Source organism: Oxyura jamaicensis, chromosome Z, assembly GCF_011077185.1.
Source record: "Oxyura jamaicensis isolate SHBP4307 breed ruddy duck chromosome Z, BPBGC_Ojam_1.0, whole genome shotgun sequence".
Taxonomy (NCBI): domain Eukaryota; kingdom Metazoa; phylum Chordata; class Aves; order Anseriformes; family Anatidae; genus Oxyura; species Oxyura jamaicensis.
The window spans coordinates 38,997,236-39,010,494 of NC_048926.1; the positions used below are offsets into that span (position 1 = coordinate 38,997,236).

The 13,259-nt window shown below is 38.2% G+C and overlaps 1 protein-coding gene across 1 annotated transcript in view; it reads right to left on the reverse strand.

The window, feature by feature from the left end:
• Positions 1–1,528: 1,528 nt before the first annotated feature.
• Positions 1,529–13,259, reverse strand: part of GDA (guanine deaminase) — a 31,598-nt gene continuing 19,867 nt past the window's right edge. The window contains exons 9-14 of the mRNA XM_035309249.1: positions 12,956–13,053; positions 11,909–11,976; positions 11,336–11,482; positions 6,732–6,850; positions 5,982–6,009; positions 1,529–5,300 (exon numbers count right to left, since the gene is read on the reverse strand). Coding sequence (XP_035165140.1) covers positions 5,230–5,300; positions 5,982–6,009; positions 6,732–6,850; positions 11,336–11,482; positions 11,909–11,976; positions 12,956–13,053 — 531 coding nt within the window. The 3' untranslated portion in view covers positions 1,529–5,229. The remainder of the gene's footprint in view (positions 5,301–5,981; positions 6,010–6,731; positions 6,851–11,335; positions 11,483–11,908; positions 11,977–12,955; positions 13,054–13,259) is intronic.

The following is a 13,259-nucleotide window of genomic DNA, read 5'->3' on the forward strand; positions in this document are numbered from 1 at the left end:
TATCTCTTGAAGTAGATTTTGAGAGGTTGAAAAGTGTTATAATTACCTGTGATAATTTGGGCTCTTTTTCTAAGCACATAAATAACTGCTTCACTTTGGAAATCTGTTCCATTGTTGGGCTTCAATGACTTTCTGAAGGAATGAAGTCTACGATTTAACAGAATATAGCCTGAAAAAATACCTTCTTTTCTGAGCATTTCCCACCTAAAACTTCACTGATATGTCATCGTGATTTTCTGACCTCCCCTAGTCCATAGTCCAGCTTCTTTCTACTTTGCATTATTTTTCATTCTACTACCAGCCTTTTGAAATCTCTTTACAAGTTATTTTTTTTCAGTCTTTTCTCAAATTTCCCAGGTCCCTTTTTTTTTTTTTTCATTATTCTGATATTCCTTCTACATGCGTACCATCTCTTTAGAGATGTGTTGACCACTACTATACACAGGGCTGCATGTAATATATCACCATTTCTTCACACAAACCCATTATTATTTTAGAAGCTGTCCACCCTACCATTCACTATGAATTGTTTATGGAAAAGCTTAACTTATTCAAACTCCTTCTGAGTAATATTGTTAATATAATTTCAAAATAAAATTGAGAAATTCTCTGAAAGAAGTTAGGCTTTTTTGTTTGTTTGTTTTTGTTTTTGTTTTTTCAAAACATACGTATTCTTGTTAAATGTGCAATCAGTGTTATATTCTTTGCTCAGTAGACTAGCAGATATTTAGCAAGAATGATTAACTTTTGCTAATCTGCATTGCACAATCATGATTAGAATAAAAAATTTATTTCTCTGTAAATATTTTTTTTATTAAAACATTACTATTCATGTCAGCCTTTATAAAACCATTATACTTTTTTTTCATTCATGACTGTATAATCAGGCACAGACTTTTAAACAGGGTCATTTTAACATTTCTTTTTGACAGAAATTCCAGTTACAATAATGAAAATTCTCAGTACAGTGAACAAATATATATTTTTTCCTATAAAGCTTTCTGATTGCACAAAACCACACAATAAATATAAACATTAGGCCAAGCCAACATTTTAAAGTGAAGAACTCCACTTGCCACACATGAATAATTCAAATAATGCTGCATAATGCATAAGCGATACTTACTTGCATTTCATTAATAATCAAAAACTAAAGTGACACAATGAGATCAACATATAAAAGTTATTCAAATATACTCCATTTATAATAAATAACTGGTCATCTGAACATAGAACACATTAAGCACAATGTCCCAGCAAGCAAGCTTTCTACAAACTACCCTTATTTTTCTCTGTCTGAATGGTTTGTTGACACTGAACACAAAGAAACGTTAAAAATAAAGACCCTATCCACAATCTGGAAAGACAACTAATGGGGACTGACATCTGGAAACAGTTGCATGTACATTTTTCCAGAGGCTTTATCTTAAGTCAGTAGCATGATGTCAATTTATGCTGACTGAAAATTATCTTTTCTTCTACTTAGTCATCTTCCCTTAGTGTGTGGTTGTCTTATTTCTACTTACTTTTTTTTTTTTTTTTTTTTTGAAAGAGGAAGGAGGAGAAAGGAAGTTGCTTTCTTTTGTTTTCTGTGGCAATAAGTAAGAGGGGGGAATGGTGTTATGTCCTTGCCTCAGTTAGCATTTTTGGGTTGAGATAGTAGCATTTTGAAGTTAATTTCCCTGTCAGCCTCACTTACTGAATATTGGTTCAGTTTGTAGGGTGGTTTTGGTATACCACCAAGGATTAAGTTTCTCTTGGAAAAATCTACCCCGGAGGCTCAGATACACTCCAACCTCTAATAGAGACTTCAAGCATCTGCACCAATTATTTGGCTTGCTTCAGAGCACGTAAGCAGTGGGGACATTCATCCAAGGAATCAGGCTATAGGTGGGCACTGACTGCATACGGTGTAGAGGTACGAGTATCAGCAGTAACTGCTTTCATCTACTGATATTCTCCTACTGCACCAAGCAGCTTGGCTATCTGCACATAACCAGAGTCCCAAGGACTAATACTTCACAGTGGGATCCTCAGTGACTTTCCCAAAATTGCTTCAGAGAAGTCTGGCTAACACATCCTCTGACTCTCCTAAAACATTAAGATTTCAGTATGTAAGCCATCTTCCACTGAAAGAGCTTCTAGGTCTACCTCAGAGGGCCCTACTTCATTTTTTTTTTTTGTTTTTTTTTTTTTTTTTTTTTTTTTTTTTTCCTGGCATTACAGTCTTGCATTCTTCAATTCTATTTAAGATGCTTCTATTGAAACTACCTTCTGATTTGTTCTTTACATGGCTATATTAATTCCTCCACTGGCTCCATCTTACACCAAATTCTGGCTTCTTTACCACTAAGCATCTCACAGTTCAATGTAACACTGTTCATCTTGACCCATGCTCGTCCCTGTCATAGGGAATGTATGGTGCTGCAGGAAGAGCTCCTCCTTCAGCTGAGATTCTTGAAAAGTTGATTCTCCAGTTCTAAGTCTGGGCTGTGTCTGGCTACCAGACACCAGTAAAGCTATAAGCAAAAAGCTGAGTTTCCGCCTTGTGCCTGAATTTAACAACAGTGAAACTGCTCATTATACATCCCATATCCAAATCCAAAGCTCACTGGCAGCACTTTTCCTAGGGAGTCCCTTTGTAAATGGGCCAGCAGGAGCTAGTGTTGAGCTTGTTAGATCTTTTTTTTTTTTTTTTTTTTTCTGTATTCCCAGTTTGCAAATAAGCAATCCCTCCTCCCCCTGCCAAATCTTTCAAGAAGAAATACTGAATCCCATTCTTAACAACACCACAAAATAGCAAGAAAGCAATAAAGTCAGGCACGGTTTGGACTACCACTAAATAAAAGTGTTGATATAATTCATAGCTCTGGAAGCAAAGAACTACAGCACAAACATACATAGTACACAAGGCTGCGTAATCTTTCTCTGTCCCAAAATACATGCCTACAGGAAAGCCAAAGCTGTAAACCATGCAACTCCCTAAAAATAGTTTCAGACAGTAACTGGAGAATTAAAACATATGTCTCACAGATCTTTGGTTTTGGAATGTGAAATTTGGTCAATTAATTCATGTCAAAATTCATGAGGAAAAATGCTCCCTGAACCAGGAAACCAAGTTAAAGAATTGCAGATTGTATTTGCCAAGAAAGTGTGCTACTATGTATGTAATTGGGACACATGAAGAACAATCTTTTTAAGCAGACACCTTGATCCTAAAGCCTTAGGAATGATTAAACATAATGGAAACAAAGAGTGTACTTCAGCAAACATACAGCACAGACCAGTGCCATGTGAAGATACCTGAGCTAACTCTATATGAGCAAGCAGTGCAGCTGCTTTAGGGCGGCATATGCAAGCCAAAATACCATGCTGTTCAGTAGGTCTACTCTGCATCAAGAAAAAAAATACACACACACACACAACACACTGAAAATGACTGTAGGTACTTTCAGTGCTTAAGCTAGCTTGTATAGTTCCACTTGATGTTAAACTGTCTTATCTAGGCATAACCTTAACTGTATGCAAACTCTGAAAATGCTTGTCAAAATCAGAGCAAGTTGTCAGTGATACTACGCCAAATGTTTCCTCGTACACAGACCCAGAGCGTGACTTTCAAGCAGTTACCTCCCTTGTTTTAGAAGCACAAGGAGGTCTTGTGCCTTTTTTTATCATCAGGCAGTGAGATAAAAGTATGAAACTAAGCTCATCGGAATCAAAGGAGTTTGAAGCAAGCCTCAAAACCATATTCAACACATATATATAGTAATGCAGTGCAATATTGTCTCCACTGACACTGAAATTAAAGTTTACATTCTTTGCATTAAAAAAACAAACAAACAAACAAAAAAACACCACATAACAAAGGAACAAGAAACTCCCTTCTCAAACTAACCCTACTGGGAAAAACAAAACAAAACAAAACAAAACAAAATAAAATAAAACCTCCAATAACAAGCAGGAAAATACACTTTTTTAATAAAGGAAATCAAGTGGACTAATAAAATAAAAAGCGCACTTTTTTTTTTTTTTTTTTTTTTTTTAAACTGGCTTTGTACAGGGCTGGAATTACTGTTCCAGTGTTGCAAGACACAAAGGAACACATTGAAACTGAGTTGCTTCTTTCCAGAGAGGAATCTCAGGTCAAAGGTGGTAACAGTGAGATAGACCATTTCTTGCAGATTTTGTTTTAAACATGCTCACTTCTACTACAGAAAGCAGAAGGCACATTTTAGCTCATAGTCTGAATAATCAGGAGCAAATGAATTTAGTAAGGTTCTGCAAGAGGCTGAACTAGAGGAAGCACGCCCTCTAGTTCAGCAAAAAAGTATTTGTTTGTCATCGAGAAGCACACTCGGAAACCTAGTGCCTGCTTCTGGTTTTATGCAAGTTTCATTCAGCGGTCACTCAGCTGAAGGAGATTCAATACGTGGGTAGATTCAATGGGTGGAAGATTAGGCAGACTGCTTCTAAACATCAGAGTCAAATTTGAGGAAATACAGTTTCAGCTCACAGCATCACAAAATGGCGCAGCCTTTCCGCTCTTGCAGCTTGTGGCTGTTTGACCAATTCTGTATTTTTTACTTGGTTCTTCCACCAGTTCTCTTTTTCCTGACTACTAATGAGAAATCTGAGCTTGTTGATAATAAGGACCCTTAATTGCTTATAAATACATACTTCTTAATTAATTTCAATTAAAAATATTTAAAATTAAGTTTTAAAAACTAATCACACACATAAACAAAAATGAAAAATGTTCTGAATGCCCTTAAATGCCACTAAATTCTCCGTACTTGGTGATAATATAAAGGAAATTACATTTGTTTGTGATATTCATTATTTGCAAAAATTATTTATCAGCACTGGCCTTTTTTTCAATTAAAACATCTTATAGACAGTGAGAATTTGTTTGGTCTTCTTAATACTTCTTACATTATTATTAAAAGGAACACCAGTTGTCCTATTCAAGTAAGATATTTAGCAAATCCCTTGTTGATGCACATATGCTATTTTTACAGAGAAATTTAAATGCCTGTTTCATCTTAGAACTGTGACAATTTTGGTAACATTATTCTTGAAAGATCTAACAGATTTTCTCACATTTGCAAGTTTTAAAACATTAAACATAAATGAAATGTCACTCCTGATGATCAGGCACTGTTTTTATCCAATCTTTTCCAAATCATAGGCAGAGAGATCAGCAGAATATTTTACAAAAGAAAAATGGATTTATACTGAACTTGAAAAAGGAACCACTTGCTTTCCAGCCACGTACACTTCAGAAATATTCCGATCATCACCTGAAATAACATTGTCAAAAGAGAGAATTGCACATAACTCTATGCACTGATTTTATTAATTAAAATGATGCAATCCACAAAAACAGTTTTCTTATATATCATTTTCAGTTACCCATTTCCTAAGACTGAGAAAGTGTATTTCAAGGGAAATAGTCAGATACCATAAACACCATAAACATCAATGGGCATTAAACTTACCCATGCTTCTTTGAAAAAAAATAAACATAGCGTTCAGCTGCTGCAGTGGTGTCATGTATTTTCTATGTATTTAGCAGATTCAAAACCTGCAAATATACACCTGTACAGAAATAGCTGTTGCATACTACCTAAACTAAGTCAGGTACCAAGCAGCAGTACCACTCAGGTAACACAACAGCTGGTCTGCAGAAGTCAGATTTCGTTCTGAAATGGTGATAGGCATTGCATAAAAAAGTCAGTATTACTTTTCCGTGAAATATAATTTAGCTCATGCTATAGATAAAAATAGATATGGTTATCAGTCTGGCAATTAAACTTATGCCCCTGTTCACGCTAAACCGACTACTTTTTGTTCTTTTGTCCCAAAGAACAAAAAATATACTATTTAATTCTTACTCAGCAGTTAGAAATAAATGCAAAGCAACCTCCACATTGATTTAGAAGATCTGTAACATATACAACATGAGAGCTTTATGCACATACCTAGATAAAGGAACTTCTCAAGACTGTCCTGTAAAAAATGGGAGAAAAGCAAATTCAGAAAGCAGTATCTGCAGACCCAGACAATAATTACTAGAAACAGATGAAAACAACTGATGAAAAGAGTTTTCCTAGATATGCCTGTAGACAGTAAAATTAAAACTGAATCTATGTGTTTTGTCATATTTAATTTTCAGTAGGGAGGATGTATGTCTCCAGAAGAAAATACTGCACAAATTTGAAAGTATAAACAAGTATATGGCTGAAACAATACTTTACTCTTTTTAGAGCTCTCACTCATTTATTTTTGGAAAAATAAGGCAAAATTGTAAACATTTTTATAGTCCCAGGAACTGCCAATTTAGCTTCGGTTTACAACACTAGTGAAGCCAAAGTAATTCAGCTTTCATTTAGGAATGGATTGCCATTATTGAGTTTGAACTCAAAAAGTTAACTAAAACTAATAGTTTTTCCTTGGCTGCAGTGCTTTGGTACTGCAATTAGCTAACCCCGATTATCTGCTAGACCCACTGCATTAAATGTTACATTCATTTTTTTTTTTTTTTTTCATGGAGATATATGCCTGTCATTGAGACAGTGAGATTCTGATAAAATCCCTGTACCTCTTGGTTTGGGATACAAAATATGCTGTTACTGGAAAGACCCTAAAGAGACTTACATTCTGCTTGTATCACAGACCTTCCCCACATTATTTCCAGTAATTTTCTGGATCATTAATCCTGTTCAGATTACCTCAAAAGTATCAGCAGAGAACAAGTCAAAAGGGCTGTCTGAAGCCTTGGTGTTGATGAGCAGTGCGTCAAATTCTTTGCCAACCTCAAAGTTTCCAATCACATCATCTAGTCCTAGAGCTGAAAGAGAAAATAAGCTCACAAACAGATCCTCAGTGCAAGCCTCTTTCCATTACATGGAAGCATCTAGCAACCTATTTGTGATGTTCATGAAAAAAAAAAAAAAAAAAAAAAGAATTTAGAGGACTGCAAAGAAAAACAAATGCAGATAGTGCAGGTTAGCATCTGAGTTTTTAAGCAACTTCTCATTAAAATAGTGTATTTTGGTGAAATTTTGAAGAGCATCTGTTAAACATAAAGGAAATCTGTGAAAGGATTTGAACCCCTCTTAGTTTTTGTTCTTTGAATGGTCTCTTTTCATTTTATGTCATTGCAGATCTGATGTATAGACTACCAACTGTTTAAAGTGGAATAATAATTGCTTACGTTGCAAAAACTATATTCCAAAAGGAGTAGCAAGAGGAAGTCAGGGAAATTGTAAGTTATATAATAATATTCACATCACAAAGGCAGTGTAAAATTAAATTGTTTATGTTTATAAAACACTTTAAGCAACATTGACAGGTTGTATGGACATATTGTAATAGTAATATATAATTTGATGATAAAAGGTTTGTTGAGAGCTTAACTAAGGGTAATTAGTAATAACTAAGAACAATATGGTAGGAAAAAAAGTCATAGCCAGATATGCAGGTCCCGTACCCAGCTGTAAGACTTGTCTTATGCTCTGTTATCCAGCTTTATTATTTCACACTCCATTGCAGCCTCTGGTTTTCGGGTCCACAAGCAAAATTGTAGGTTTTTACTACAATTTTACCTTAAGTGAAAGGAATTACGGAATACCTAAATAGAGGCCTTTGAGGTTGCTTGAAAATAATTTAGGATAGCTTGAAGCTTTTTAATTATCTGCATATTATATGATAACATCATAGAATGGCTTGGGTAGGAAGGGACCTTAAAGATCATCCAGTTCCACCCCCCCCTGCTATGGGCAGAGACATCTCCCACTGGACCAGGTTGCTCAAAGCCCCATCCAATCTGGCCTTGAACACCTCCAGGGATGGGGCATCCACAGCTTCTCTGGGCAACCTGTTCCCGTGCCTCACCACCCTCATAGTAAAGAATTTCCTCCTAACATTTGATGTAAATCTCCCCTCGTTTAGTTTAAAACCATTTTCTCTTGTCCTATCATTTATCTGCTTGAGTAAAAAGTTGCTCTCCTTTTTTATAAGCCTCCTTTAAGTACTGAAAGGCTGTGATGAGGTCTCCCTGGAGCCTTCTCTTCTCCAGGCTGAACATCCCCAGCTCTCTCAGCCTTTCTTTATAGGCAAGGTGCTCCAGCCCTCTGATCAGCTTCATGGCCCTCCTCCGGACCTGCTCTAACAGCCCCACATCCTTCTTGTGCTGGGGGCCCAGACCTAAACACAGCACTCCAGGTGGGGCCTCACAAGGGCAGAGCAGAGGGGCACAATCACTTCCCTTGACCTGCTGGCCACCCCTCTACTGATGCACCCCAGGATGCAATTGGCCTTGTGGGCTGCAAGCACACACTGCTGGCTCATGTCAAGTTTTTTGTGCCCCAGAACCCATAGGTCTTTCTCTGCAGGGCTGCTCTCAATGACTTCTTCTGTGCTCATGTCTGTGCTCATGTCCAGGACTGCCCTGACCCAGGTGTAGCATCTTCCACTTGGCCTTGTTAAAACTCATGCGGTTCATGTGGGCCCACTTCTCCAGCCTGTCCTGGGCCCTACAGGATTGCATCCTGTATTGGGTTTACATGGCAAGTTTTTGGTAGCAGGCGACTGCAGGGGTGGCCTCTGTGAGACAAATCCAGAAGCTGCTGCATGTTAGATAAGGCACAGGTTCAGCCAGCTCCAAAGGGACCTGCTGTTGGCCAGAGACGAGCTAATAAGTGATGTTATTTGTGCCTCTGTGAGAGCACATTTAAGTAAGAAAAAAAACACCCTGATGCACAACAGCAGCTGGGAAAGTGCGACGAGTGAGAGTCAGCCCTGCAGGCACCAAGGTCGGTGCAGCAGGAGGGCAGGAGGTGCTCCAGGCAGGCAGCAGCAGTTCCCCTGCGGCCTGTGCAGAGGCCCCTGGTGGAGCAGGCTGTCCCCCTGCAGCCATGGGTCCCACATGGAGCAGATCTCCATGCTGCAGCCCATGGAGGAGCCCCCGGTGGAGCAGGTGGATGTGGCCTGGAGGAGGCTGCAGCCCATGGAGAGCCCCCGCAGGAGCAGGCCCCGGGCTGGAGCTGCAGCCCGTGGAGAGGAGCCCACGCAGGAGCAGGGGGTCTGGGGGGAGATGCCGCCCGTGGGGGACCCGTGCTGGAGCAGTTTGCTCCTGGGGGATGGAGCCCTGGTACGGAGCCGTGTGGGAGCAGGTCTTGAAGAGCTGCTGCCTGTGGGCAGCCCCCGCAGGATCAGTGCAGGAAGGACGGCATCCGTGGGAGGGACCCCACGGGGAGCAGGGCAGGGAGGGACCGTGAAGAAGCAGCAGAGACGAAGTGTTAGGGACTGACCACAGCCCCCATTCTCCTGTTCCCTTTCACTCCTGGGGTTAGGACATAGAAGAGGGTGGATGGGGGGGGAGGGGTTATTTTGTTTTTGGTTTCTCACTGCTCTAGCTCGTTAGTAATAGGTAATCGATTTTTATTAATCTCCCTATGCTGAGTCTTTTTTGCCCATGATGGTAATTGTTGAGTGATCTCCCTGTCCTTATCTCAACCCTTGAGCCCTTTTCATTCTCTTTTCTCCCCCTTTCCCTTTGAGGAAGGAAAGTGAGAGAGTGGTTGTGGTTAGCTCAGCTGCCCAGCTGGGTAAAACCACCACACACCCCTTCCTTCTGTTGTGTCAACTGCACCACACAGCTTGGTGTCATCTGCAAACTTGTTGAGGGTGCACTCGATTCCATTGCCTGTCTCACTGATAAAGATATTATATAGCACAGGTCCCAGGATGGACCCCCGAGGAACATCACTCATCACCAGTCTCCATCTGGACATAGAGGCATTGACCACAACTCTCTGGGTGCAGCCATCTAGTCAATTCCTTATCTAATGAACGGTGTACACTTATATATACAGCTATAATCTATAACATATATAATATATATTATATATACAATACATTAAAAATGTTGAAACTCCTCAAAATGGTGAAATATTTAGGCTGTCTACCAGTTTCAACTACAATGATGTCATATTCTTTTAGGTTTGTGAACAGAATGCAGTTTTAAAAATAAACACAAGAGGGTGACAAGTGTTTAGGGTCTCAGCAAAGCAAATTACGACAAGAAAAAAAATCTCTCATTTAAATTTCCCCAAACAGTACTTGTCTGGACTACTGGAAGGCTGAACAAGTAATTTATATTCGACCCTTGCAAGTGACAGAACAGGTCAAAATCAATACATAAACTATCTTACTATATTATTGTAAGCTTAAGAACCCAGATAAAACAAGCACAAGAGTAGCTGGGAGGAGAAACTATACACAAGTCTGTGATTTTCGTTCTGTATATGACCTAACCTACTCTCTCTCAACCAAGATGAGTACAGTATATATTCTGAAAAAAAAAAAAAAAAAAAAAAAAAAAAAAAAAAGACCTCTCTTTTTTGTCCTCTGCCCATTTTCTTTCTTACCTACTTCTCCATTACACCCTACAGTCCTTGTCCCACACTCCAGACAGGACCTACTTGAAGACATTTTCACTACATCTTTCAAGCTTCCACTAGTAGTTTCCAATTAATTGGTATTTTTTCACAGCAACAAAAATGTTACACTGAAAGACTTGGGACCGGTTCTTCAGGAGGAAGAGGGTGCTCTTCTGTTGGCTAAAACTCTAACAAATTTTTACTTATATGTGGATTTTCTCTCTGCTAAATCATACAAGTTCTGATAAAACTTTTTTAATTGTATAAATCCATATGTGCATACTGATCATGGTAAAACATTCCAGTGAGAAAGAATAACATATATACTATGTGACTATATTCTGCAGACGCAATTTTGTCATAAATAACTATGATACATATCCTGCTTAAACTTTGTGCTGTACTCTCACCGAGGGGCAATTTGCATAATGTTTTGATTTGCTAAAAAGACAGTCAAAAGCTGCCTCATTGAGATCTCAACAAGAAGAAACAAAATTAGAAACTGATGACAAACAGGATGCGTGATTTTACAGTAATTGCACAGCTTTTCCTTACATTTTAGTTGCTAAGAAAACAAAGTATTTACAATTGGTGTGACAAATTTACAAGCACCAATGATTAAGAAGTCTGAGGATCTTTTCAAATAAAATGTACAGCCCTGAAAAATCATTAGGATGCCTTTATTAAACTCTCAATACTAATACAAATGCTTTTCTGTAGTGAGAGTGGTATTGTTATGAGAGAGTGAAAAAAATCTGCGCCAAGCAAATATAATTTTAGACTTCACTCTGGAACCAGAAAATCTTCAAGTTCAGACATCTTTTATAGACATAATTTCAAAAAAAAAAGTGAAAGTTCTCTATATATATTATAAAGAAATTTCTTCTTACCTTGGCTTCCTCCTAAAGTTGCAAGTTGAAAAACTTCTTTAAGAGTTAGTCCTCTTTCATTCACTTTATTAATTTGAAGGGTGGTAGATGCCATCATTGTTTTCCTGATAGCATCAAGCATAGAAGCTGAATATCCCCCGGCAACATCTAGAAAAAATAAGAATCTTAGAAACAAACTTTGGGAATATCTCTGGATTCAATTATTATGAGTTTGATTTAAGTGTTACAAAGTGCAAGTGGTAGTAAACATGAAAATTTTTACTGCTAAGCATTTTCTTTGAATGGGTGATGACATGGGTTCTACATGGGTTCTACAAGGTCAGGTAAATAAAATATTACAGAAACTTAATCTGGAAAAGTTGTTGTTCAGGCAGTTTACTGTTAAGGCAGGAACAAAACTTCTCAAACATCTTTTGACCACCTCTACGTATTAAGCAGTGAAACAAACAAACAAACAAACAAAAACAGGCCACAAATTGGAGGAATGATGACTTTTCAATACAAACATGAGGGTATGTTTTTGTATCTTCCAGCAATTTCAAAAACAGACCCTTTTCTAATAAAGCTACCAACCTGTGCCGAGGCCAACCTTCACGTTGTGTCTGAGAACCTTCTGCACATTTAAGATTCCACTGCTCAACCTGGATTGGAAAACGAGATGTGTTCTGTATTATACACAGAGGCAAGTTGATTCCTGCAGTTCAGTAAATGGATGACTTTGGGTAGTTTCATGTCAAGGGTTCTCAGACTGCATGTAATAGATCATGTTTATTAAACAGGGATGGACCAATTACATTCATATATCTGGACAATGGGTTTTAATCACTAAGAGTAAAAACAACTTTTCCTAATAGAAACTTTTAGTTTTCTAATAAAACAGTTTCAGAGTTATCTCTTGAAAATAAACTCTTAGTATGTTTGTGAAAAAAATCCAACTATGATGTAAAGTGTACTCCCAAGAGATGGGAGATCATTTCACAAGCTCCAGTAAGCCATTGCAAACAAGCTGCTGATTATGTTATAGGCAAAACGACTGTTAATATTTAGTACCCCAACAAGATACTGTATAGTATATAATTTCTGTTAATATAAGTATATTTCACCCTTTCCCATTTCCCAATAATGGGAAATTATTGGGAAATGAGGGGGAAGGAAGTTGGCCTAAATCTGCCATTGATAGGACAGTCATAAGAAATTAAGTTTTAAAAAAGAAATATTCGTATATATGTGATTATACTCAAAAAATAATGTCAGTCCAGAGCATACCACACAGAAGTGGAACATGAACAGTCATGATTGATCCAGTATGTTACTTCTGGTGAAACGGAATATGATATATGCAGCCTTCTTACTCTAGGCTGGACTAGTGAGGCACTGGAACAGGTTGCCCAGAGAGGTTGTGGATGCCCCATTCCTGGAGGTATTCAGGACCAAGTTGGATGAGGCCCTGGGCAACCTGATCTAATGGGTGGCATCCATGCCTATGGCAAGGGGGTTGGAAGTAAATGATCTCTAAGGTCCCTTAAAACTCAAGCCATTTTATGATTCTATAGTATCTTCATACTATGTGAAAAACAGCTCTTTCCAGCTGTACACCATTAACTTATTTTATTGACTTACGAAAAATTAGAACTGGGGCAATGTGCAACTGCAGATCCACGAAGATTGAAAAGTTCCAGCTCTTCGTCAGAAAGATAACAGGCGTGAGCCATCACTGTCTAAAGAAAAACAAAACCATCAGTTTTAGAAAAAATAGCATTTTCTTCAGTACCTGTAAATTTTTTGCTGCACTGCTTTTAACAGCCTTTTTTTTTTAAAGGGCACCCGTTACCACTGAGGGGAAAGGCACGCACTTTTTGAATGAAGCTTTTGAAATCAAGACAGGAGGTACTCTCATAAACATCAATAAGCCTGAGATATCGCT